The sequence below is a fragment of the Salvelinus fontinalis genome, chromosome 28 (genome assembly GCF_029448725.1).
Source record: "Salvelinus fontinalis isolate EN_2023a chromosome 28, ASM2944872v1, whole genome shotgun sequence".
Lineage (NCBI taxonomy): Eukaryota > Metazoa > Chordata > Actinopteri > Salmoniformes > Salmonidae > Salvelinus > Salvelinus fontinalis.
This window is the reverse complement of record NC_074692.1, coordinates 37,405,509-37,433,372: the sequence shown is the minus strand read 5'-3', so window position 1 is coordinate 37,433,372 and position 27,864 is coordinate 37,405,509. Positions and strand designations below refer to the sequence as shown.

General features: G+C 43.1%; 1 protein-coding gene across 2 annotated transcripts; it reads left to right on the top strand.

The window, feature by feature from the left end:
* Positions 1–197: 197 nt before the first annotated feature.
* On the top strand, positions 198–26,229 carry LOC129826674 (scavenger receptor class F member 2-like). 2 transcript variants are annotated; one of them, XM_055887654.1, is made up of 11 exons: positions 198–1,066; positions 5,418–5,476; positions 5,636–5,737; positions 6,005–6,524; positions 9,345–9,563; positions 10,191–10,319; positions 10,856–10,959; positions 14,005–14,119; positions 14,485–14,582; positions 19,059–19,217; positions 20,806–26,229. In XM_055887654.1, exons 1-11 carry the CDS (start codon positions 960–962, stop codon positions 22,050–22,052), a joined length of 2,859 nt encoding a protein of 952 aa, XP_055743629.1. In that variant the 5' UTR covers positions 198–959; the 3' UTR covers positions 22,053–26,229. The 2 variants fall into 2 exon arrangements, with proteins under 2 accessions (XP_055743629.1, XP_055743628.1); XM_055887653.1 differs by having other exon boundaries at positions 14,458–14,582.
* The last annotated feature ends 1,635 nt before the right edge of the window (positions 26,230–27,864 follow it).

Here is a 27,864-nt window from a genome sequence, read left to right as displayed (position 1 = left end):
CCTATTATTTTACTACAAATAAAACCACTTTTTTTTAACAAATGTATTATTATTATTAAAGTATTCTCTTATATTTTGAGGAAATGTGGACATTGAAGAACCAGACATAGGCCTATATCATAATATTGTCTATTTGTTCGCTTGTGGCACACTCACTTTTTTTAGTTGCTTATGGCTTCTTTTCTCAGAACAAGAAATCAACTGTGGCGCAGGAAAAGTAAATCCACTTGACTCTGTGTAACGACAGAGAAGGATAGACTAGGCTAAATCGGGAATTTTCCTCTGACACACGTGAGAGCCCAAGAAAGAGAAGACAATAACGGAATACAACTTTATTAATCTTTGATTTAAAGAAAATTTGAAATTTTGACTCGGCCTGTTGAAATATTTCGTTTTATACTCGTTTGCTGTTACTTTAGTTATTCCGCTGTGCAGAAAACAAGATTTGTGGCCAAATTATGGTTGGTGGCAATAAACGCCTGTTTATATTGTCGAAGGAGGATGCCTGTTGTTGGCTTCCGCTACTTTCTTGATGCCTCTTTCCTGCTTGTTTATTCTTTTGAAAATGTTTGGAATAACGAATAGTTCTGTTACAAATCTGCAATGAACGAAAGTCATCATTCGAGGAGATCGAATTGCGTGCTCATCTTTGGGTTTTATAACTTATTTGGAACAGTACTCTGTGTGGTTTGGTGTCGCTACACTTTCTTTCAACTCTTGGGTACGTCGGTGGCGTAGATAGCGCAGTGGTAAACCTTTTCTCCTCAACTGGAACCTGTATTATACCATACTTGGATAAAGTTTCTGAAGTTCCCACAATAACAAATAAACACATTTTACCGCCGTGGATTAAACATAAAGAAATCCTGGATAACACAATAGTAGGATAAAGTGTGGTTTTCTGGAGAGGAGGAAAGCGGAGTGTAAGAGGCGTCTAGAAGGATGCTGTTTCTTGTAAAATGGAATTGAATATTTTTTTTGCAGTTATTGTGGTGGTTTGTTCATTTTTTTCGAGTTTCAGCCAAGAACTCAATCCCAAAGGCAGAAATGTATGCAAACTACCAGGGTAAGTAGAATAACGGTTCTGTCGATTAAAAAAGGAGTTGCCTGCCGCTATCGCTCTCCATATCGTGCAGCTAACTTACTTCTTGATGCGTTGTGCTTTTATTTATTGATTGCTCACATTGCAAAAAACTTTTTTTGACGTTGTCTTTCCCTCCACTAACATTTTACATCTTTGATATTGCGTACTAGTTGGTCGTATTTCTTTTCATATGTACAACATCTCCTTACACAAGGAGTCCATCTGAACAGCCATCCCATCCAGATGCGATATGCATCTGGAACCGTCGATAATGTTCCATATTTTCTTATAGGGGGCGCTATATATTGAGTGACACTGGCCTGAAGTCGTGGCATCAGATAGATAGTTCGGTGTTTCCCATCTCCAGTCCTTGGGTACCCCAAAAGCACAGATTTTGGTTGTTGTAGCCCGGACAAGCACATCTGATTCAACTTGTCAACTGATCATCAAGCCCTGAATGAGTTGAATCAGGGGAGTTTGTCCGTGGCTACAACAAAAATATTATCTTGTTGGAGGTACTGAAGCACTGGAGCTGGAAAACATTGCGCTAAATGACTGAAAATAACCACACAAAATGTTATGGCTTCAGCTGCCAGACACATAGGAACCTTATAGACTGAACGTAAACAGCTCAGAGTCCCAATGTTTTCAGTCGATTCTGAACACCATGAAGTGTGTGTGTGTGTGTGTGTGTGTGTGTGTGTGTGTGTGTGTGTGTGTGTGTGTGTGTGTGTGTGTGTGTGTGTGTGTGTGTGTGTGCGTTTTATATTTTTACTGGGTTCAGTCACAGGATGAATTGAGGGAAGTTGTTTTTAATTTATCATTGCTGCCCAGCATTTCTTATGTGTCCTCATGTTACTAAATGAGCTCTACTGTAGCTGTTGTGTTACTAAATGAGCTCTACTGTAGCTGTTGTGTTACTAAATTAGCTCTACTGTAGCTGTTGTGTTACTAAATGAGCTCTACTGTAGCTGGGTGTTTCTAAACCAACTCTACTGTAGATGGGTGTGACTAAATCAGCTCTACTGTAGCTGGGTGTGACTAAATCAACTCTACTGTAGCTGGGTGTTTTTTTAAATGAGCTCTACTGTAGCTGGATGTGACTAAATCAACTCTACTGTAGCTAAGTGTTTTTTAAATGAGCTCTACTGTAGCTGGATGTTACTAAATCAACTCTACTGTAGATGGGTGTGACTAAATCAGCTCTACTGTAGCTGGGTGTGACTAAATCAGCTCTACTGTAGCTGGGTGTGACTAAATCAACTCTACTGTAGCTAAGTGTTTTTTTAAATGAGCTCTACTGTACCTGGATGTGACTAAATCAACTCTACTGTAGCTGGATGTGACTAAATCAACTCTACTGTAGATGGGTGTGACTAAATCAACTCTACTGTAGCTGGATGTTACTAAATCAACTCTACTGTAGCTAAGTGTTTTTTTAAATGAGCTCTACTGTAGCTGGGTGTTACTAAATCAACTGTACTGTAGATGGGTGTGACTAAATCAGCTCTACTGTAGCTGGGTGTGACTAAATCAACTCTACTGTAGCTGGATGTTACTAAATCAACTCTACTGTAGCTAAATGTTTTTTTAAATGAGCTCTACTGTACCTGGATGTGACTAAATCAACTCTACTGTAGCTGGATTTGACTAAATCAACTCTACTGTAGATGGGTGTGACTAAATCAACTCTACTGTAGCTGGATGTTACTAAATCAACTCTACTGTAGCTAAGTGTTTTTTTAAATGAGCTCTACTGTAGCTGGGTGTTACTAAATCAACTGTACTGTAGCTAAGTGTTTTTTTAAATGAGCTCTACTGTAGCTGGATGATACTAAATCAACTCTACTGTAGCTAAATGTTTTTTTAAATGAGCTCTACTGTAGCTGGATGTGACTAAATCAGCTCTACTGTAGATGGGTGTGACTAAATCAACTCTACTGTAGCTAAGTGTTTTTTAAATGAGCTCTACTGTAGCTGGATGTTACTAAATCAACTCTACTGTAGCTGGGTGTGACTAAATCAACTCTACTGTAGCTGGGTGTGACTAAATCAGATCTACTGTAGATGGGTGTGACTAAATCAGATCTACTGTAGCTGGGTGTTACTAAATCAGATCTACTGTAGATGGGTGTGACTAAATCAGATCTACTGTAGCTGGGTGTTACTAAATCAACTCTACTGTAGCTGGATTTTACTAAATCAACTCTACTGTAGCTGGGTGTTACTAAATCAACTCTACTGTAGCTGGGTGTGACTAAATCAGATCTACTGTAGATGGGTGTGACTAAATCAGATCTACTGTAGCTGGGTGTTACTAAATCAACTCTACTGTAGCTGGATGTTACTAAATCAACTCTACTGTAGCTAAGTGTTTTTTTAAATGAGCTCTACTGTAGCTGGGTGTTACTAAATCAACTCTACTGTAGATGGGTGTGACTAAATCAACTCTACTGTAGCTGGGTGTGACTAAATCAGATCTACTGTAGCTGGGTGTTACTAAATCAACTCTACTGTAGCTGGGTGTGACTAAATCAGATCTACTGTAGCTGGGTGTGACTAAATCAACTCTACTGTAGCTGGGTGTGACTAAATCAGATCTACTGTAGCTGGGTGTTACTAAATCAACTCTACTGTAGATGGGTGTGACTAAATCAGCTCTACTGTAGCTGGGTGTGACTAAATCAGATCTACTGTAGCTGGGTGTTACTAAATCAACTCTACTGTAGCTAAGTGTTTTTTTTTAAATGAGCTCTACTGTAGCTGGATGTTACTAAATCAGCTCGCTGACTGTAAATGGGCCATTGACAACATCAACAATGCCGGTTCACACAATATTGTTTGTCAGTATTCAGTGCATCATAAAGTACCATGGGAAAGTGAGAAATGCAAAACAAACCCATACAAAAAGTGGGAAAGCTGCTATCAGATTTTGTCAGTCTCAAGAAACAAATATAATGTTGAATGAGGAGTTCAGTACTAGACGCCCTTCGAAGTGGCAAATCACAAATATAGGAGTTACGAAATACAAATGTGGGTCCTGCTTTATTTCAAAACCACATCTTTCACACTAAGAAAAACGGTCTTCTCCAGAGCTGTGATGAATTGAACTGTGTGTCAAAGGTCAGATGGGTTCAACCTTGTACATGAACAATGTGATTTATCTACATTACACAGATACCATTGACCACCTTGGAAACACCTCACTGAGTGTGGATCTGGTTCATAGTTTACAAAGGTTCATGGCATTAGTAAGTAAACTGTACAGCTTTTGATCCATGTTTGCATACCTTTAATCCAGAATTGTAAAGAATCAATCAATCAAACTCGTGGGTCCCGTGTAGCTCAGTTGGTAGAGTATGGCGCTTGCAACGCCAGGATTGTGGGTTCGATTCCCACGGGGGGCCAGTACAAAAAAAAAGTATGAATGTATGTACTTGTACGTCGCTCTGGATAAGAGCGTCTGCTAAATGACTTAAATGTAAATGTAAACTCAGGTTACCTCCATGTCACAGGAGTAGCTTTGAGACATAACAGAGGACATAAGCTAGTGTAGTTTTAGAGTAAAAAAGTGTGTGTGTCTCTATCGGTGAGTGTGTGTATGCGTGCACTCCCTGTGTCTGACTAAAGGCAGAATGCCATCCCCAACGCTTCAGAGGAAGGAAAAGTGTGGATGGGTCCTCTGGGAGGTCAGTGGTGTGGAAGCAAAAGGAGAGATCAGATCAGTGCCAGCAACTAGACCGCCATGCCTCTCTAATCGCACACTCCCCACTACTTTCTGGCTAGGCGTGGGGTCATCATAAAACAGTATTTGTTTTCGTTAAGATATTTTAGCTGTAGCTTGCCTGGCGCAATGGAACCAATAGATGAGTCCCAAAAGTGCAAAACCCTGTCCATCTGACACTCCAGGCTCAATGAAACACTGAAAGTTTAAAAGAAAACAAATACTATTTTGAGGTGGTGGTGATAGTGTTGGTGGTGGTAGTGACGGTGGTGGTAGTGATAGTGTTGGTGATGGTATCAGTGGTGGTAGTATTGGTAGGGGGGGTGGTGGTGGTAGTGATGGTAGTTGACGCTGGTGTGGGTAATTGTGGTGGGGGTGGTGGTGGAGATTTTAGTGGTGGTGTTGGTATCGGTGGTGGGATCAGTGGTGGTAGTGATGGTTGTGGTGGTAGTAGTAGTTGTGGTGCTGGTGGTGATGGTGTTGGAGATGGTTTTGGTAGTGGTGATGGTGGTGGTTCAGGGCTGTGGCGTGTTGTTGTGCTACACTGAGTGTTTCCTGTCTTTTCTTCTTCCTCTCTGACACGCTCCTTTTTCTTCCCCTCTGTTTCAGATCACCAGGCTTGGTATGCTGCAGCGGGTGGGGGCAGCTAGGCAATGAATGTTTGACACGTATGTATACATATCAACATCAAAACACAGTATTTCCATACCTCTTCATATTCACATTTGTGATGTATTAGTAACATCACAACAAAGTATTACAACATGGTAGGTTTTCATGTTGTGGATATTGCTAATAATAATTCAAAATTCACCTCCTCCCACCAGCTCTTTGTGTAGGGAACTTTACCTGTAAGGAGAATGAGGTGTGCGTCAGGCCCAATGAATGTCGCTGTCGCCATGGATATTTCGGAGCCAGTTGTGATACAAGTAAGCGACTTGCTTTTGTGATACTATGTTTCAAACGTATATATTCAAATCACTTTCATGGCCATGACTTGTACTTTCATTGTCAAGGGAACCATTATGTTACAGTTAATAGTTGAAATTAAACTGAGCTGTCAGCTCTGAATGAATGGTGTTGAATATGCTGTCCTAAACCAACAGAAGGGAAATGTTGAAGCTATTCTACATTATATTCCTTGACTTGTGAAGTTCCAGTGATCATCTGAAAAGGTCTCTATCCTTCTTCCCCAGAGTGCCCAACCCAATTCTGGGGCCCCGACTGCAAGGGCAAGTGCCAGTGCTTCCCCAACGGCCACTGTGACGACATGACGGGCAAGTGCACGTGCAACCCCAACCGCTGGGGGCCCAACTGCGAGAAGCCCTGCCTCTGCCAGAAGGGCAAGTGTGACCAGGACACGGGCTCGTGCACATGCCACCATGGCTTCTGGGGCCCTCAGTGTGCTAACAACTGCTACTGCAGTCTCAACTCTGTTTGTGACCAGAACACAGGAAGGTGTAACTGTAGTCTAGGTTGGTCGGGGAGGAACTGTGCCATCCAGTGTAACTGCAATAACTCACCATGCGAGCAGTTTACGGGTCGGTGCCAGTGCCAGGAGAGACATTGGGGCCCGCGGTGCGAGAGGTATTGTCAGTGTATCCATGGGAAGTGCAACCAGGTGGACGGCTCATGTACCTGTACGCCGGGGTACCGAGGGAAGTTCTGCAGGGAACCATGTCCCGCTGGATTCTATGGACAGAACTGCAGGAACAGGTGAGGAACCAAAACACTGGAGGGAAACATTTTAGTTCACTGCAGAGGGAGTATTATTCTAACAGAATAGGAAACATACATTTTTCATGAAAATGTAAGAGATGTGAAACATAAAAAGCCAATAATCCTAAAGCACAAGTTTTTCTCTTTATTTTTGCTAAGGATCTTAACGTTCAAATCCATATTATATTCTATCTATATTATACAGTGTTTTTTGAAAATATGAATTGACATAAGCTCCAGCTGATAACTCCTAACATATCTTCAACATGTTAGGTCATGGAGCAACAGTTTAATAGGGAGATACTGGGGAATTGGTGTTCACATTATATCATAATAATCATCCAATATGCTGAAGCCATTCAGTTGATAACCTTGTTCAGGGTCTGCAGAACTGGTGTTAAACAGTCGTGGCCAAAAATATTGGCACCCTTGCACTTTTTTCAAGTAACTCACAATTTTCCCTAAAAATAAGTTGAAATTGCACTGCATTGCAGTGCTAGCTGTGCCACTGGAGATTCTGGGTTCGAGTCCAGGCTCTGTTGCACCCGGCCGCGACCGGTATTCCTCCGACACATTGGTGCAGCTGGCTTCCGGGTTTAGTGGGTATTGTGTCAATGGCACATTTCTGACCCCCTAGACTTAATATCTGGTAGCACAGCCTTTGGTAAAAATAACTGCAATCAAGTGCTTCCTACAGCCATTGATGAGCTTCCTGCACCTCTGTACTGGCAGTTTGGCCCTCTATTCTTGTGCAAACTTGAAGGGTGCCTTCTCCCAACTGCTGTTTTCAGATCCCTCCACAAGTTTTCAATGGGATTTAGATCTGGGCTCATTGCTGGTCACTTCAGAACAGTCCAGCGCTTGTCTTGAAACAGTCCTGAGTGCTTTTTTTAAGTGTCTTTGGGGTCTTGTCCTGCTTTAAGGACCATGACCTTCAACGGAGACCCAGCTATCTGACACAGGGTCCGACATTGCGCTCCAAAATGCCTTGGTATTTTCCTGATTTCATGATGCCATGAACATGTTCACGACACCCAGTGCCAGAGTCAGCAAAGCAACTCCATATCATCACTGAACCTCCTCCATGTTTGACTGTAGGGAAGGTGTTCTTTTTTTGTAATGCTTCGTTTTGTTTTCTGTAAACATAGAGAAGATGTACTTTACCAAAACGCTCTAATTTGGTCTCATCTGTCCACAGGACATTCTTCCAGAATGATTTTGGCATGTTCAGGTGTGTTTTGGAAAAGTGAATTCAGGCTTTCTTATGTCTTTCTCACAGCAGCGGGGTCCTCCTGGGTCTCCTACCATATAACCCCCTTTCATTGAGTTGGCAACGATGGTGTGCGTTGAAACTGTCCTACCTTGTGTCTGAGCGTCAGCTTGAATCTGTGGGACAGTTCACCGAGGTGCTTTCTCCACCATTCGAACAATCCATCAAGTTTTCTCTTGCGGCCACGTCCAGGGAGGTTGGCTACAGTGGCATGAGCCTTAAACTTCTAGATAACATTACATACAGTGGAAAAGTGCTTCAAGGTCTCTGGAGGTGGACTTGTGGCCTTTAGATTGTTCATGCTTGACTACAATCTTGTGTCTGACCTCCTCTTTTAATGATTTTTATATTGCAGGCACGTGCAACTCACCACAGGTGAGCTCATTTCCAAAGTAAAGGAGAATCACATGCTTGAAATATAATTATTTCTAACTACTTCTAGAAGGTTCAAATAATATTGTCTGGGATGTTTTAGGATTTCTTTGTGGAACAAGCTTACTAAATTATTCAATTTTTTTTGTTTTGTTCAACTGCACACCAAACACATACATACAGTATGTGGATACCAAAATATGTTTTAATATCAACGGTTTTCTGGAAGAAATGGTGCATTATTTTACTAAAGTACAAAGGTGCCAATATTTTTGGCCACGACTGTACAACTGCAATGTAGCAACTTTCCCACACTTCTCTAACCTCAGTGTTATAGATATTCTAAGGATAGGTACAGGTGTATAATCTTAATTTGAGCCAGTTTGCTGCAACAGGACATGTGAATTATTATGTGGATTTTAATAAATGGACAATTTTGGAGGAGTTGATACATTTTTCTTAAGGGAAAATCAAGTCTAAAATGTTAAAGTGGAAATTACAAACTTCAGAAGCCTTTTTAAAACCTCAAATACATTATAAGTTCTGCAACAGGGTGATCAAATTAAGATCCTACATCTGTACTACACACATTGAAAATGTATACAGGTCCCAAATGTAGCAAATCATCAAGTGTTATCTTACACATAAGGCATTGTTTTGACAGCACTAAAACTATGAGATATTACCAAAACTGACCAAAATGTCATCAAATAGTCATGCTGCTCCCAAATTGTGATGACAGACTCGGCTTCGTCCAAACAGCTCCCTATTTCCATATAGTGCAATACTTTCTCTCTGCACTACATAAGGAATATGGTGCCATTTTTCACACAACCAATGTTTCCACTTCCATTCAAATGTCTCCCCCTCTTTCAGCCTCTCTCCCCCCAGGTGTTGGCATATCTCCCCCTCTTTCAGCCTCTCTCCCCCCAGGTGTTGGCATGTCTCCCCCTCTTTCAGCCTCTCTCCCCCCAGGTGTTGGCATGTCTCCCCCTCTTTCAGCCTCTCTCCCCCCAGGTGTTGGCATATCTCCCCCTCTTTCAGCCTCTCTCCCCCCAGGTGTTGGCATATCTCCCCCTCTTTCAGCCTCTCTCCCCCCAGGTGTTGGCATGTCTCCCCCTCTTTCGGCCTCTCTTCCCCCAGGTGTTCTAATGTCTCCCTCTCCCCCCCCCCAGGTGTGGGCATTGTAAGGGGCAGCAGCCCTGTAAGATAACCGAGGGCAGGTGTATAACCTGTGAGAGGGGCTGGAACGGGACCAAGTGTGATCAGATGTGCCTGTCAGGCTTCTTCGGAGAGAACTGCCTGGATGTGTGTCCTCCGTGCAAAGACGGCCACTTCTGCAACCGCATCGACGGAAAGTGCTCCCACTGCAACCCCGGCTGGATCGGGGACAGGTGAGAGAGGCCTCACGCATACACCTGGAACCACAGACAGACAGACAGAGAGACAGACAGACAGACAGACAGACAGACACACAGACACACAGACACACAGACACACACACACACACACACACACACACACACATGTTCACATTCCATTAGGGTTCATTGTAGTTGTTTAGTAGGAGAGTAAATATTTATTGCCCTAATGGGTATTTAACTTTGTAGAATTTCAACATAACATTCCATGTCGACAGATGATGTGGAAAAACACATTATCTTTATTGTTTAGTGCAGTCATGTTGTCCACTTGTTCTCATGACAACATATAATTCAGACTTTTTGTATTTCCATTTCAAGCACTTGAAAGAATAATTTCAAAGATTTGAACTTGTACTAACCAATGCGCCCGTGCTGTGCTAATGTTCTGAGTGTGTACACATTTTTACAGTACTTTTCAGTATGTGATTTACGTAGATTCTGTCTTATAGTCACTACATCAGAGGATTTAACTTGTGCTTGCATGGATTGCTAATGGCTCTGAGACATGACTCAGTATTTTCCTTGTTATTTTTTATCATTACAATGACTATAATTAATATTGCTTCATGTTGTGTCCCCTCCTGTCCTGTCCTCTAGGTGTGAGGTGCGTTGTCCCAACGGGACTTATGGGGATAACTGTGAGAATGACTGCAGACACTGTTCTAACGGCGTCTGTCACGTTGCCACCGGAGAGTGCCTGTGTGACCCAGGATTTTACGGGACATAGTAAGTCACGAGAATGAAACTCGCATCAAAGCATCCTGGTTACGCCTCCCCTCATGTCTACAATACTCAGACAGAATGTTCAATTTTTTATTTTTTTTGTACGCACTCATGCTTCACGCCTAGAGTTTCCTGATTACATGGCCAAACCAGGAAACCCTTTAGACCCTAGCATATTTCTAGTGCTCGGGTCACTAGTGGTTGGAAAAACTCCTGGTTGTACGTACAGATGTAGGATCTTAATTTGACCCCTTTTGTCACAGCAAAATAATCCTGCAGCACAGGATTTGAACGTTTTGTCCATAATGTTGCTTGATCGGTGGTTAGGCTATTATTTGGCAAAAAGTAAAAGAAAATCAAAAGAGTGATCAAATTAAGATCCTATACATGAAAGTATTATTCAATCAGCGCCAGTAGAAGAGGTCAGTCAGTGCAGAGGGAGCTTCATATAGTCATTGTAGTACATTACTAGTTTATTCTCTGTTTATTTCAATGCACCTGTCTCAGTCACTAAGATGTTGTATGTGTCTGTCTTCTAGCTGCAACATGACGTGTCAGATGGGTCAGTATGGAGTGAACTGTGCCCAGACCTGCACCTGTCACGACAACAACTGTAACCCAGTGTCTGGGGCCTGCAACCTACGTAAGGAAACCGCTCTCTGTATTTCCTCATTCACTTTTCCAGATCTGGGAGAACGTTAGGTCGTTGTTTTTGAAGGCAGCCATGCCGCAAGACTGAATATTAAGATGTAAAAATGTGTTCTTAGCGGAGTACTAAGGGCGTCAAACCCTGGTGCTTCTAGTGTTAAAAAACCCTGGTGCTTCTAGTGTTAAAAAACCCTGGTGCTTCTAGTGTTAAAAAACCCTGGTGCTTCTAGTGTTAAAAAACCCTGGTGCTTTTAGTGTTAAAAAACCCTGGTGCTTTTAGTGTTAAAAAACCCTGGTGCTTCTAGTGTTAAAAAACCCTGGTGCTTCTAGTGTTAAAAAACCCTGGTGCTTCTCGTGTTAAAAAACCCTGGTGCTTCTAGTGTTAAAAAACCCTGGTGCTTCTAGTGTTAAAAAACCCTAGTGCTTCTAGTGTTAAAAAACCCTGGTGCTTCTAGTGTTAAAAAACCCTGGTGCTTCTAGTGTTAAAAAACGTATATTCCATTTTAAGGAATGCGGGATGTAAAGAAAACTCACCCCTGCCTACACGTGACCATAGAGATCATATCAAATGTGTGTCTCTACATGAAGGTGCCAAATGTCTAAATAGGCAGTTGCTAACAATGACGCAGCACATGTATGGCATGTCTGTCTGTGAGTTGGACGGAGACAGCAAGTACTAACACACGTTTATTCAGGTTACTGTAGCAGAGTTAACATGAAGGAGGCCTGATGGCCTTTCCAGAATGCCTGGTGTCCTATTTTACGACTGTGTTTGTTGGCCTTGTTCCTATCCAGCCGGAGAGAGAGACACAGGGGGTGGGGGGGTGGTAGGAGGGAGAGAGGGAGAGACGGAGGAAGGAAGTTGAGAGAGAGAAGGAAAGTAAGAGGAAAAGAAAGAGGGAGAGAGAGAGAGAGAGAGATAAAAAAGATACATAGAGTGAGGGAGCATGGTGAAGAGAGAAAGAGGGAGAGTGAGGGAGGATGGTGAAGAGAGAAAGAGGGAGAGTGAGGAAGGATGGTGGAGAGAGAAAGAGGGAGAGTGAGGGAGGATGGTAGAGAGAGTGAGGGAGGATGGTAGAGTGAGGGAAGATGGTGAAGAGAGGGAGAGTGAGGGAGGATGGTGAAGAGAGAAAGAGGGAGAGTGAGAGAGGATGGTGGAGAGAGAAAGAGGGAGGATGTTAGGGAGGATGGTACAGAGAGAGAGAGAAAGAGGGAGAGTGAGGGAGGATGGTGGAGAGAGAAAGAGGGAGAGAGGATGGTAGAGTGAGGGAGAGAAAGAGCGAGAGAGCGTGAGGGATGATGGTAGAGCGGGTGAGGGAGGATGGTAGAGATTGGGAGGATGTTAGAGGGAGAGAAAAATGGAGAGAGAGTGAGGGAGGATGGTAGAGAGTGATAAAGAATGAATAGAGTAAGAGAGAGAGAGAGAACTGGAGGAGGAAAAGAGATGGGATAGCGGGAGTAGAGGAAACGAGGTCACCAGAGGTTTCGGCAAATGGGCATGTTGGGAAGCGGCGATGATGTCACTGGGTCAGGCCATTCAGCTGTGCCAGGCCAGTCCCTTCCTTTATCCAGCTGTGAACATAGAGGCCCTACACGCAACACCAAGGACACACAACTATTCTCCCACAGCCTCTATGACAGCAGAGGGACATAGAGGGCCAGGGGCCACCAGTATTTATCTAACTGCTAGGTTAGTGACAGTGCCATCTGGCTGCAGTGTGTCTGTGGTGATTAAGGCTGCATCTGAAATTGCTCTCCTTTTACAGTGCACCACTTTTGATCAGGACTCATAGGCCTAGAAATGCTTATCAATCAAATGTATTTATAAAGCTCTTCTTACATCAGCTGATGTCACAAAGTGCCGTACAGAAACCCAGCACAAAACCCCAAACAACAAGCAATGCAGGTGTAGAAGCATGGTGGCTAGGAAAAACTCCCTTGAAAGGCCAGAACCTAGGAAGAAACCTATAGAGGAACCAGGCTATGAGGGGTGGCCAGTCCTCTTCTGGCTGTGCCGGGTGGAGATTATAACAGAACATGGCCAAGATGTTCAAATGTTCATAGATGACCAGCAGAGTCAAATAATAATAATCACTGTGGTTGTCGAGGGTGCAACAGGTCAGCACCTCAGGAGTAGATGTCAGTTGGCTTTTCATAGCCGATCATTCAGAGTATCTCTACCGCTCCTACTCTCTCTAGAGAGTTGAAAACAGCAGGTCTGGGACAGGTAGCACGTCCGGTGAACAGGTCAGGGTTCCATAGTCGCAGGCAGAAAGTTGAAACTGGAGCAGCAGCACGGCCAGGTGGACTGAGGACAGCAAGGAGTCATCAGGCCAGGTAGTCCTGAGGCATGGTCCTAGGGCTCAGGTCCTCCAAGAAAGAAAGAAAGAAAGAAAGAAAGAAAGAAAGAAAGAAAGAAAGAAAGAAAGAAAGAAAGAAAGAAAGAAAGAAAGAATTAGAGAGAGCATACTTAAATTCACACAGGACACCTGATAAGACAGGAGAAATACTCCAGACATAACAGACTGACCCTAGCCCCCTGACACATAAACTACTGCAGCATAAATACTGGAGGCTGAGACTGGAGGGGTGGGGAGACACTGAGTTTTATGTGTAACCAGGGTAGAAAGGCAGGGTGCTTCTAAATCATGAAGGAATTATGGGGGTAAAGGGAATCGTAGCAGAGGGGTAATAGAGTGAGTGAAGGATAGGGTTCAGTGGATGCTTCTAGAAATCAGTTAAGTGGATCCACAACAGGAGATAGATAAAGAGACGGGTGATTTTTAGAGCGGAGGGCTATTACTTATCTCTATTGGATATCTCTTCAATGCCCCCTTCACGGTACAGACGATATGTCGACAGTATTTACATAGTGCAGAAAGTCTTGAGTTTCAGCTCCAGAGTCTTGGTTCAGGGAGTTCTCACAGAGAATGTCAGTTGGCACCAGATATATACAGATGGCTCTGGTTGGTAGTGGCAATCTGTACCAGTGTGGCACACTCATAAACCCCTGCTTGTGTCTGTCTGTCTGCTGTTTCAGAGCCTAACCAGCGGATGGGTGTGATCGCGGCGGGAACCCTGGTCTTCTTTCTGCTCATTGTCCTCCTCTCACTCCTCTGCTGCTGCTGCCTCTGCAGAAATAAACACCACCACAAGTGAGTGACAGACACAGGCCTGGTGTAGGGAGAGGCCGCGTGATGGGATGGAGGGTTAGAGAAGATTATGCCATTCCTTGTTAAAATAGCAGAGGGCTACATCCTTTAAAGAGTTTTTACCCTTTTATCTTGTATCGTCAGTGTCGGAAAAAAATAAATAGGCACAAATGGAGTCAGTATGATAGTGTGTGTGGTCTTTTTCTTCAAGTGGTCCATGGCATGTAGCTCGTACTGCAAGCGTGTCAATGTAGATGAACCTCACCCACATTTGAATCGTTTTGTATGGTTTAGTAATTTAGTATGTTTTCCATGGCGTCACCCCTCCCTCTTTCCCTCAGTCCTGACCAAGACAACTCTACCAACAGTAAAAAAGCCAAGCGGATCCTGTGTGGACGATTCAGCCGAATCAGCACCAAACTCCCCCGGATCCCACTGAGACGGCAGAAGCTGCCTAAAGTAGTCGGTAAGCCCTAATCCCTCCTCCCTGATAGGCTACTGCCTTCACCATGCCAAGACAGAGACTGCTTTTGTGTCCCAAATGGCACCCTATTTCTTAAGGGCTCTGATGAAAAGAAGTGCCATTTTGGACACTAACAGAGCCACTGTTGCTGTCCTCAAACCTCCTTTGTTCATGTCGCTTGATGACCTAATAGTTTCTGTGTTTCTAGTCATTACAAACCTCTAACTCTTCAGCAAAAGAGAGAGAGCATTTTCATTTTCCCTTTGCTCTGTGACCTGTCTCTGTGACTATGTTGTGACTATGTTGAGTGGTTTTCAGGCAATGAATAGGGTTGAAAAGTGTACTGCAGCTGCCAAATGGGTTTGGGGTTTCATCTGAGAGGAATGCAATGGTTGCGGGCCTTATTATTCTTGGCACCTCTTAAATACCATGTGTTCATATTATTACAACCCCTCACTTCCTCTCTCCTGAGCTCCTCTTCTAGTGGGATGAAGGCTGTGTTATTAAGAGAGACAGAAAGGGTCAGTGTAGTGGTGTGGTGCTCAGGTACGTCTGATTGGTGTTAAGTGATACCTTATCAAAGGCTGCTATGTTATTAGTAATGTGGAGAGTAGCTCCTGTGTGTCTGTGTGTGTGGAGAGAGGGAGGTTTGGATTGTCTGTCTGTCGGGACCCATCTCAGGTCAGCTTTAAGGACATTACACATTGCGTACATACTGAAAAACTTTTCCCTTTCTACCCAGATGCCTTCTGGAATCTTTAGACAGTCCAGACACAGCCATGTTCTGAATCGGCGTTGGCCAGGATGCATTGGCTCTGCTATGTAGGAGATCAATTGAATCATGGACATCTGCTTCTGAATGCATGGATGGTCTGAGTATAGTATATTTTGAAGGGCCGGAGAAGTGCCCTATTCGTGGACATCATTGTAGTCACTCTACAGAGTAATAGTACACCTTTTAAAGCGGTCGTTAAAAAACCAGTGGCGATGAAGGAGTTAAACAGTGGTGACCTCGTTTCACTTCTCTCTTTCACAATGAGTAGCATGTGCTTCTTCTCTTCTTCAGCTGACTAGTTCAGCTAACAGCTGTCTTCATCACGCCTGCATAGAAACACACACTGGAACAGTATTGTCTTTGTCAGAGACTTGTCTTGTGTCATGGCACATTAACAGCATTTTTTAAAACACCCTCAAAGTTTACTGTAACTTATAAACAATCGGCCAGAGGCTTTAGAAATTGCATTTTGTTAAGTCAGAGCGTCCGACCTCCTTTCAAACAAACAAGCCCTTTCATTCTTGTATACACAAAGCATATGCCATGCCTGGGTTGCAATCAACTAGAACAAACTACCACTTTGGGAATTTCAGAGAGTAGAATAGAGTTTTTGGTCCAAGCCAAAACCAATTCTCTCTTAAGTTTTCCTCCCTCACATTCAAGAATACATGACAACACACAGCTATAAAACGACAACCCAATTCATTTTACAGTCATTCTCCCACTGAAGCTTATAGATCCTCCTCTTGTTCATAAGGGGGATGAACTGGTCAGCCTCTCTCTCTCCCTCCCTCCCCAGAGCCAGGCCACTCTGTTCTGCTTTCCTCGTTGCCTGCCTACAGAAGCGTGGCCTGCCTGCCAGCGTTTTGAAACTCTACCCTTCCTGGGGCTCCTTCAGTCCCTGCAACATTCCGCAGGAGGCCCACTGGACTCAAAACAGGAAGTGGCCAAATTTACCCCAACCTGTGTCAGACCTATGATTTATCCACACTGGGGTCAACACACTACAACAGACGTGGCAAAGCAAAATGAAAGAGGAATAGGGGAGAAATAGGAAGAAATCATGTGTGCTGTTTTTGCATAGGTCATTTAGCTCCTTCATACACAAACTCTCACCCATCCCAAGATAAAAGGAAAGAGAAACAGAGGGAGGAGGACGAGGAAGAAAACGTTTGCTCTGTCTTTTGCATAGCTCATAGCTTCTCCGCTCCTCTGCTTCTCAATACGTAAACGTTGCCCCATCCCCCTCCTCTACCTATTAAACCTCCAAACTGCTTAGACTTTGTCATTCCATGCCCTATACTATAGTTAGCTATCTGACGCTCGGCTGGCTGGCTTCCCCCATTCCCATTCCGTGGCACTCTGTGTGTCTGCGTGGGCTCTGGTCAAAAGTAGTGTACTATATAGGGGATAGGGTGCCATTTGGGATGCAATTACATGTCCGAATGCTTCCCTTTGAAAAGTGATGTAGAGTGGGACCACCTGCTCCAGTGTTGTTGGCCTCACAGGCAGCTATTATAGGACTGTGAACCTGGGGCACGGTTGTCCAACGTTGGCCTCTGTGTAGGCAGGGCTTTGGGCTTTCAGTGGCGTCCTGTCTCTCTCTTAAGAATGGCTCCGGACATTTAGTCTAGTGTGAACATCCAAGGACAGCAGTTGTTAGTTTACTGTTGCGTTAAGATAACGGAGGCTTAGTTACTTTACAATAGACCCTAGACTCGTACGGCGGAAAAAGTTAAATATAGCCTAAAACGGTTCTTCTGGTGTCCCCATAGGAGAACTCTTTGAAGAACCTTGTATTATTTCTACAGAGGGTTCTACTCGGAACCAAAAAGGGTCCTACTTATCGGTTCATAGGTTATCCTATGGGGACAGCCGAAAAACCCTTTTGGAACCCTTTTTTCTGAGTGTATACCAGGGGTCGGCAACAGGCGGCCCGCGGGCCCCCCAAAGTTTTTAGTAAAACTATGATTTTAGTTTTTGGTTAAAAAAAAAAGAAGAAGACTGTAAAATCACCAGGAACTCAGATAGAAATGTGTTTAATTTAGAAAAGTATTCCTGATAATAAAAAATAAAAAAGAGACATGTGATCGTGTCTCAATGTAACCAGGGTAGGACATTTTTGGGCTTAGTTGTGGTCAATTTGCAGTGTATGAATTATTCTAATTATGTCCCGGCCCCCGACCACCTAGTTGCCTACCCCCGCCCTATGCTATACCAATTGGCCACTGCACCAGTATGGTCTGTCTGCTATAGTCTAGTACAGCATGTGGTTAGTTAGTCAATGAGCTTAGGGCCACTCTGCTACCCACATTGCATGGGTATTGTCTGTTCTCTTTAGTCTATCACATAAGGGCTGCTACAATAGAGAAAGTGCAAACCACTCATAAAGACAGTCAGACATATACATGTATGTATGTATTTATCACCTTCATTGAATTTGAGCAAAATATTTTTTTGTGTTGAAGAAAAGCAGCTATGAAGTTATTTCCCTGGATAAATATCTGGGTGGGTATTGTTTACAGTATATTGTTTCTAACCTACTGCCATTGCTACAATCCAACAAATGTAATCTACATCAAGTCAAGTTCCATTAATATAATCATCCAGTCACCATTGTACAGTAGTATTGCAATTTTTCCAGGAACAATATCTGAAGTGTTTATTCTGAGACTGTGCAGTCTGCTGGATATCCTTACAATAAGCTCAGCTGTCAGTGGAAATTCCCACCAACAAAGTCCCCTGATTTCACTAGCGTTGTGAGAGTAGTAGAATTCTGCTGCCCTTGTGTTGACACATCTCCTGGTAGTCATTTAGTTGTAGCTGTACTACACCTGGCGATGTTGTTGTTACTAGAAGTCAGTTGTTTTACAGTTTGGAAGATGACGTCCATGCCACAACCATATCTTATACCACAATAAGGACCAAAATGGAAATATGTTGTAAAGCTTTATTGGTTCTTCCTCGATGATTTTACATGCAGTAAATCTGCTTGTGTGGCGGAAGTGTGTTCCAAACTGTCAAATAAATCAAATTCAATGCATAGAGACTCAGGGTAGTTAGAGAGGATCTTTCAGCCGAAACACGGTTTAGGGTTAGCTTGGCGTCAGCGGAGAACAAACGGATGGGCTCGTGTCATCGGGTGGAGGGGGGATGTATGTAGACGAATCTGATGTGGTCAGTGTCCAGTTAACGCCCAGTCACACACAGTCAGTTAGTCCACTGCCAGGTGGGGAAAGGAGAAGAGCAAACACAGGCGTCCCAAACAGAACACAGCTGTCCTCAGACTGAAGGGTCAGCAGAATACACCAACATTGAGGGAGGGAGGGAGGGAGGGAGGGAGGGAGGGAGGGAGGGAGGGAGGGAGGGAGGGACGGACGGACGGACGGACGGACGGGAGGACCTAATTTTAGGAAAAATAGCATTTGCTAGCTAATTTCTCAGTAAATACTTTTGTTCAAAGAATAGATAGACCAGATATTAAAATGTCCAATGCACACCCACAAATCAAGGACTTGATCATACACGTCATCACAGAACAGTTTTATATCTTTTCAAACATAACTTTGTCTCAAGCCACCCTTTATCTTTCATTACAATCCCAACACACCCCACAACATCTCCATCTGTTGTTATTGTTAGGTAGTCCCATTCCCTTCCCCCTCATTCTCTGACCCTGCTTCTCTGTGTCCTAACCCCTCCAGTAGCCCACCACCCGGAGAACACATTCAACTGCAGCTTCATCGAGCCCCCCTCTGTAGCCGAGCTGCCCAGCCCCTCCTCCTGGTCCTCCCAGGAGTCCTTCGATTCCTTCGAAGAGGAACCCAGTGATGATGGCCCTGTGTACTGTGTTCCCCATGAAGGTGAGTAATTACGCACGCACAAGCAAACACACTCTCACAAGCACGGACACATGCACACACACACAATGAAGGTGGCCCCGTCTAAACTATGTGAAACCCCATGAAGTCGTCAGGAAAGAAAAACAAACACTGTGATTTGATTTGACACAGCAACTTCACAAATAAACAGATGTAGGCACGCACGGATGCATGCACACTCACACGTACTCACACTCTTGGACTGGGATTTGTTTGTCACAAGGGCACTGTGAGTCACACACCTCTGGAAAGCTAATTAGATGAATAGGATTGTAAGTTCTCCTTATCGTGTGCCATTGAGCCCAGTTCCTTCCCCCATGTGTAATTTTTTATAATAAAACATAAAGTTCAAATTATTAACGGCAATAGAGAATGCTGGAAAATATGATGGCCGTGGTTTTGAGTGGTTTTGAGCAAACATACATTTGTAAATTTACACAACAAGCTTGTTCAAATTCAGCTCACCTCGAGTAGTATGTGTTGGTTTAATGTACAATTGTAAGGCAACCAGCTGCAATAGGATTGTGAGTTTGCTCAACATTTGAGCATAGCTGAACCAAAGTACAGTGTAACCTTCCAAAGGGAAACATACTTTTATTTTTTATTCTTATAGTTCTTATACATTTATACATGTGAGCAAATTTGTTGACTGAACAAACGTTCATACATTAGCTCAATTTCTTTTCCTGGCAGAATAATGCGCATTAAGCAATTAGTTACATTTGCTTTTTACAGTGTGGCTGCAAAAGCATGAACAGGAAATGTAATGGTAAATTTAGAAAATGACACATGTCCAATTCATGACTCACTCCTTGCAGTTTGTTGGAAAATATCCATGCCCACCAGTTTTTTTCTATTGTTTGGGAAGTTAGATTTCCCAGAAACAATTGTAGTTAAAGACATGCTCCGGTACTTTGGCATTCAAATAAGTACTTTTTAAACCTCCCGTTTTGGGCTGGATGTGTCAACGTGTAATTCATACATGCATAATCTATGAGCAGAATTACTGTCTTACCTCAATTAGCCACGAAACCCTAGTTTGAAAGTGACTGTTTTCTGGAAGCTGTGCTTGCCATTTTGAGTACTGCAAGCTTTGACCCGTAGCAATTTGAGTTCCAGCCAATGAGGTTCCATCCCCTTGCCATTTGAGTAACAGCCAGCAAGAAACCTGCTCAGCGTTTTCCAATGAGGTTGCAGGTTGGGCCCAATGGCTCAGTGGACACAGCAGCGAGAGAGAGAGAGAGAGAGCATTGGCGTGGTGCACATATCTGCACATATGTGATGTTTTCGGGAGCACCAAAGTACCTTAGAATATCTTTAATAATTCTTGGAGGTCTCAATATTGCTTGATATTATTTTCAAATGACAGTAAGTAGAGATACTGTATGATACAGTATGTTCTAATTCTGTATTTATAATGAACACACATTCTAAATACTGTAAACATGCCTCACATCTACATCCTTTATCCCTGATGATGCAGTCATACTGTATTTCCTGACCACCTATGTATGATTACAATCCAATCTAAACCTGACTCTCATCCATGTTCTCTCTTCCTGTCCTATAGAATCGCTGAATGAGAATAAGGTGAAGTGCAGTTCCCCTGTGGCTGAGATGCCAGCAGCAGCCTTCCACAGTGAGGATGATACAGGTGGGTATACCTCCCTAAAAGACACCAGTGCCACCACCTACAAACCCCAGGATGGGAGTGAAGCGCCCCTCAAGTCCTTAGACAGCGAGGGCTCCACCAGCAGTTCTGAGTCAGCCATTGGGGCCCTTTATGCCCGCATTGCACACCTCTCAAAGAATTCCAAGGAGGAAGAGGATGGGGGCGACAGCATGGTCTCCATCGAGGTCAAGGGTAACAGGAAACCACCGTCCCCGGGGGGAAAGACCAGGACCAAACCACGCCCGCCGGACCCCTCCACCAAACCCAAGGTGTCGTGGATCCATGGGAATAACGGTGGTACCACTCTCCAAGTGGAGAAGCCAAACCAGGGGGGCAAGGGGCTAACATTTCCCAAGGTGAAGACAGCCAGGAGCTCTAGCAACAGCTCAGCCAAGAGCGAAGAGAGGCAGAGGCTGAAGGAGAATTCCAAGGAGAAGAGCAACCAAGAGGAAAAGGGGACGGTGGTCAACGGCTCCCCTAGCAAACACAAGGCCCACTGGGTGGGGAGGTCCGGAGAGAACATGAACCACATGGAGCACATCAACGGGGTGGTGCAAAACGCTCTCAAGAAGATTGGCAACTTCCACAACTCCGATAAGAAGGCAGCCGCTGTGGAGATCCCCAAGGAAGCACCCAAGAGCCCCAAAGTGATCCACCCACACATGAACTCAGAGGCCGCCACACTCCTGGCCGCCCAGCTCAAGGAGAAGACGCAGAGCATCACCCGGAACGAGGGCACAGGCCTGGTAAAGACCAACGGCCTGTCCACCCCGATCCTCCGGGGCCGAGGAGACCGGGAAAAGCCCACCCCTCCGCAGAAGGTCAAACGGACCACCGCTCCCACACCAGGCCACCAGGGCTCCAACAAGCCTCTGCTGCCTACCACCACAAGCCTCCAGAAGATGGTGGGTGTGGGGGTCCCCAAAACGGACCCAGCTACCCCCGAGGTCGCCCCCAAGAGCCCGGAGAAGCAGGACTTGAACGGCTCTAGAGTGGGAAAGGGTTGTGGTGGTGCGGGGGACCCCATGCTAAGGAAGACCCCCATCAAAAAGCCTCCCCGAAAGAAAGGCAAGGACGGGACTTTGGATACTACTCTGGAAACACCGACAAAGACAGCGATTATGCCACCGCAGATAGTCAAATAGACAGTTTTTAAAAATTGTTTCTCACTGACAGGACAATGGTGAATTAATTACTTTTCTTCCAAAGGAGACATGCAAAAGGACTTACTTGGTGGTTGTTCATCAAAGGAATTTATTATTTTTGCGCATGTGTGTGCTGTGTGTCCAGAACCAGTGGAAAGTAAGTGGAACTTGTTTTTAAACTGTGGTTCTTCTCATTGGTGTGGGAGTGGGTTTGTAATATATTGAACTGTATACCATACTAGTATTACATGGACTGAAATTGAAAGTAATTTCATGGACTCTTTTCATAAACCTGCGATGTATCCGTTTTCCACTACAACGCTAAACATAACTGGGGGAGAGTGCTGACAGTGGCAAGCAATCGTATTTAATTTCCTCCATATTTCTCCAATGCTCACAACTAAGTATTCATGTAAGAATCTCATCGTTGTATCATTATAATTTAAAAACTTTTTCCCTCAATATTCTGTGTGATGCAATCAAATCTATGCAATGTAAGTGAGGTGAAGTAAGGCTAAGTTGAACCATGGTACTGAGAATACAAGTTCAATATTTTTCAGTTTGATTTAAATTAGCCAGTTACACTCCATAAAGGAGATTGTTGACCTCTTTTTTTTTTGTCCTTTTTTGTTGTTAATATGTTGCGTAATACAGAAAGTACAGTATCTAGCTCGTCCTGAATTGCCCTGTTCTTCAAAAAGATTCTCTCCTTTGGCATTTTATTGTCTTTAGAGAGTACATTCTTTCACAATTTTGTCAGTCATGGTTTGTTGGCAAACAAATTCACTTGTTGAACTCAAGCAAACTGTTAAGGAAGCATTACGTTGTCATTCTGCTCCTAACAGAGCTATGGCCTCATGAGACTCGGCAATTCATTTTTGTCCTCTCTAATTGTTAATCGTTTTTGGTCCGTATCTCTAAGGCCATACACTGTGTTAGGTCCTGTTGTCCCTTTTTAGAGGACATTCTGGGATTTTCAATGATATCACATGTGTGGGGGTGTCATCTTCATAAAAAAACAAATCTGGTTCAAAATGGCTCTATTACAATTTCCATCATAATTAACACATTTTATTGTGTTATAATCATTTTTGTGAGTTTGATATTCAAATCGTTTCTAATAAGTAAATATCTCAGGAATAGTTTGGTAAGTTTTCAGAGCAGTGTAATACATTTTCCACATAAAATATGAGTAACTTTTGGATATGCTCTCTTTTTACAAGTAATAGCAGCAAACAAAATGCTAAGCTATCTTTTCCTTGTGCTTATCGAATAGCTAGCTTGTGTAAATGCCATACTTTTAGGTTCTTTCCAAATCCTTCCTTCAATCTCACCCACGTACGGGTAAGCAACGCCCCGTATCAAGAAGTAATAAAGAACATCCTTGCATAATGTTTCATAAAGGGCATGAAACAATGGCTACAGTGCTAGAGGCGTGACTACAGGCTGGATCACCACCGGCCGGGATTGGGAGTCCCATAGGGCGGTGCACAATTGGCCCAGCTTCGTCCGGGTTTGTCCGGTGTAGGCCGTCATTGTAAATAACAATTTGTTCTTAACTGACTTGCCTAGTTAAATAAAACATTTAAAAAATGTCATGATGGATTAGTCATCTGGTGTTATCACAATGTTGTCTATTAAGGCTGAAGGCATTGTGGAAGTTGCCCTATAAAAAGGCATTGATCATTGTCCTAATGGATGGAGTCAGTCTGGTCAGACAAACAACTTTTGGTTGTGAACTGATACCTCCCCTTTCTGCTGCTCAGATACATTAGTGCATTATTATTCTGTGGAAGGCCCTAAGTAGCTACATCTTCTCTGATTTATAAAGGCATGGTATAGTGTAACACTCGCTATAGCAAGTATTTCAATTGCGATAATAAATAGAAAAGCAATAAAGGACATCCTTGTCTTACACCTCAAGATAATTTAATACTTTCAGAAAAATTACCATTTTTATAATTTCACATGCAAGGTTGCTGTGCATGACTTTTCTGCTGTTTTGCCAAGAGATTACACCACTAATGTCTGATGGTACCATTCATTGTTACTGGGAAATATTACGTAGCAGAAGAAATACAACACAAACTGTTTGATACTTCAGTAATTAACTTCCTGTGGTTTAATTCATTATTGCATGACTTAGTCTAGACATGTTAGATTGGTTTGATGCCAAGTTTACTTTGTCCCAACTTGAATTACGAAGTGTGGTAAATTAGTTTATCAAAGCCAGCTAATTGTGGTGGCAGGTAGCCTAGTAGTTAGAGCATGGGGCCAGTAACCGAAAGGTTGCTGGATCATATCCCAGAGCTGACAAGGGAAAAATCTGTTCTGCCCCTGAACAAGGCAGTTAACCTACTGACTTGCCTAGTTAAATAAAGGTTAAAAAAATATTTAATTGAAGCTAATTATCTAATTATCACCCTATCCTAGACCCAAAGGAATGTATTGTGTCTATTACTGTAATCAGTCTAAGACATGGGGAATATGATGATGGGTGTGGTTTTGAGCAAACGTATATTTGTAAATTTACTCAACAAGCTTGTTCAAATTCAGCTCACGAGTAGAATGTACAATTGTAAGGCAACCATCTGCAATAGGATGAGTTGACATGGAATTGTTTTAATGGTCATACCATGGCTCATTTAGCTATTTGATTTAGAATTTTAGGTATTTGTATTTGATAAAATATAGAATTTGGCATTTAGTACCAAATCCCATAGAACCGCATAGAATAACATATTCATAAAGGGAATAAGGTTTTATAGTGTCTGTCCTATATCTTTGAGATATAAGAAAGCTCAGGAAATATACAAAATATATATTTTTTACACATATTTAACCCCTTTTTTTGGGTAGGCACACAACTACCTCCACACTTCCATTCCTAAAAAAAGGAAAATGGTACCGGTTACATTCAGATGAGTCCCGTGGGGCTTGTGTGGGTCGTAGAGCAAAACGGAGACCCCCATCGTGTTCGTGGGAGTCGCATCTATCCATAGAGTGGACTCTACAGCAGTGTATGATAAGTCCGATTTCCGGGATGTTTCACGGTCTGACAAACAGCACTGTAGCTCAGCCACCTTCCACCACAGATGAGGAAGGCTATCATAGGCGGATGTGGTGGGCTGAGACGCAGCCCATGCAAGAACAGATATCTCTAGCTTAAACTGATGGATTTTGATGGGGATTTATGTTAATTTGATTGATGCACTGGTGCGTCAATAGACTCTAGGGGCATAGCAACAGTAATATAGTTGTGTGTTTTTATGCATATGATAGTAACTACATTGCAAGAGGAAGCTCACAGAACTAGAGCGTATGGGATATGAATACAACATATTCATATAAAATGTGCATATTATAGTACATAAGTGACAGTGGTTTATGCTGTGGAATCAAACTTACATTTCACTTTCACAGTTTGAAAAGCTATTTGAGAGCTTATGATTCCTACACATTTGTTATTGCTGTTTTTCATTTTTTTTACATTTGGATTTCAACGATACAGCCAGTCTCCTCTTTACCAGTTATTTTTTTCTACATGTGAAAGTATAATTGTATAAGTTTGTAAGCTGTGCTTATATAAATTGTTTTGCTACTCTACTCTGGATGTGTCAATGAACTGGCTTTCATGTTACGTTTGATTTCTTTGTGTCGTGTTCTCTGCAGCCACGGTATGAGTACTTACTTGGCTTGTTATTTCCCTTTTCTCTGTGGATGTTGTTAGTTTAACACATAACTTAATGAAGCAGAGTTAAATTATATGGAAACCTATAGCCTTCTCTCTTTATCTTATCAACTTTTCTTAATCCTTTTGTCCATAGGAAATATAAAATATCAAAACTTCAAAGTATTGTACAGGACATGTATTATTGTGTCACCGCTGTTATTAAGTACATGCAACTGAAACCATACAAGTTGTGTGATTATAAAGTGCCAATTTCAGCAAGCAGAAAACACATATTTTTATATCTGACTGACTGGCCTCTGCCTGCTTTCACAGGCTACAGTACATATTTGTAAGCAGGGCCTCAAAACGCTGCAGAAACATCACCAATACGGTTGTAACTCGTCATTCTGTTTGTCTGATTAGATTTTCAGGTGTTTGTCTGTGAAATCTTTTTTTTTTTTTTTTTTTTTTTTTTACTTTGAAATAAAAGCGATACATGTAGTGGCTATGTGGAAGTTCTCACCTCTCTCACAATCTGTGAAAATATACCTCAGTCAACCTTTTGTGTGTGAAAAGAGTATCACTTTTCATTCCCATGACACAAACATCTCACAGCGGCCTTGATGTATTGATTTCAGAACCAGCCATATAGCTCCCTTCCCCCATCTGTAGCCTAGAAACCATCCATCCCTGCAGCAATAAAGGATCGTTTACCGTTTCCGGTGACTCCTGGCCACCTCTCTCCTGGAGACGAAGAGGATCCAGAGGCTTTTTCACACTGGATCATTAAAGAGCCAAAATAGCCAGGGGACCCACTGCTGCGCTCCTTCTGAGGGGGGGACAAGAGCCTCTTTCATGGGGATAACAGTGGGAACTGTGTTTAGGGCCTAGTGTTAATGAATCACACATTGCATATTTGTATTCTTTTGGAGGCGAGAGGGATTTTGCTAGGAGCGAGGCTGAAGGCTGTGGAGAGGAGTGTATGGATGGATCATGCGGTCGTGTAATTGAATCCAGAAGACCGGGTCGTTTGCTTGGGCCTGACATGTTGCTCCACTTACCTGTTTTTTAACTTGTGTGTGTGTGTGAGAGTAACAGACTAAACAAAGCCCCCCCCCCCCCCCCCCCAAGCTAAGCTAGACTGCGAACTAGGGCACGGTCAAGACATGACACAGAGGTCAACCGCAGCTTCAGACCACACTGTGACTACATAGAGAGAGTCTGAGCCAATCATATCCAGACAGAACCGAAAAAACAGCAGTTTAATTTGTCTTGACTGACACATGGATTTTCTACACTGTTTTTTTAATGTAAGGACCTTTCTAGAATAGGCCCTCCCTCCACTACCTACCACATACAAACCCTGTTTATAACTGCCACTAACATGCGTCCTTCATCCTGATCTTATCCTAATCTTAACCTAATCTGATCTTGTCTGTTTACCCTTATAAGATCTGATCACAATGTGTCTTTTAATCCTCTAAATATGTGGCACAATAAGAATGTGGACAAGATCAGGACAAACGCTGCATGTTAGAACCAGGTATAAACAGGGCTAAAGTCTGTCATACTAACTCACCACATCCCAAAGAGTTAACTGTCCCTCCACTCACAAGCACACAGTCATGAAGAAGGCACGACAGTGTATCTTCCCTCTCAGGAGTTGAAAAGATTTTCCTCAAATAGTTCTACAGCTTCACCATTGACAGCATCTTGACTGGCTGCATTACTGCTTGGTATGGCAACTTCATCGCCCTCAATCGAATGGTGCTACAGAGGGTGATGCGGACAGTCCAGTACATCAGGGCCGAGCTCCCTGCCATCCAAGACCTCTACAGTATGTCAGGTGGTGTGAAAGGAAGGCCCAGCCACCCATATTTTTGGAACTTACTTTATGCACACTCAGTCACTCACAAAGAATCTCAAACACACACACACACAAACACTTAATTTGCTCACACACACACATAGACGCCACACACAGTCATACTGACTACACACACACACTCACATATAATCATCATATACGTTATGTACAGTGCCTTGCTAAAGTATTCATCCCCCTTGGTGTTTTTCCTATTTTGTTGATGTTCTAACCAACTTTTCAAAACGATAGTTTGTTAACAAGAAAGTTGTGGA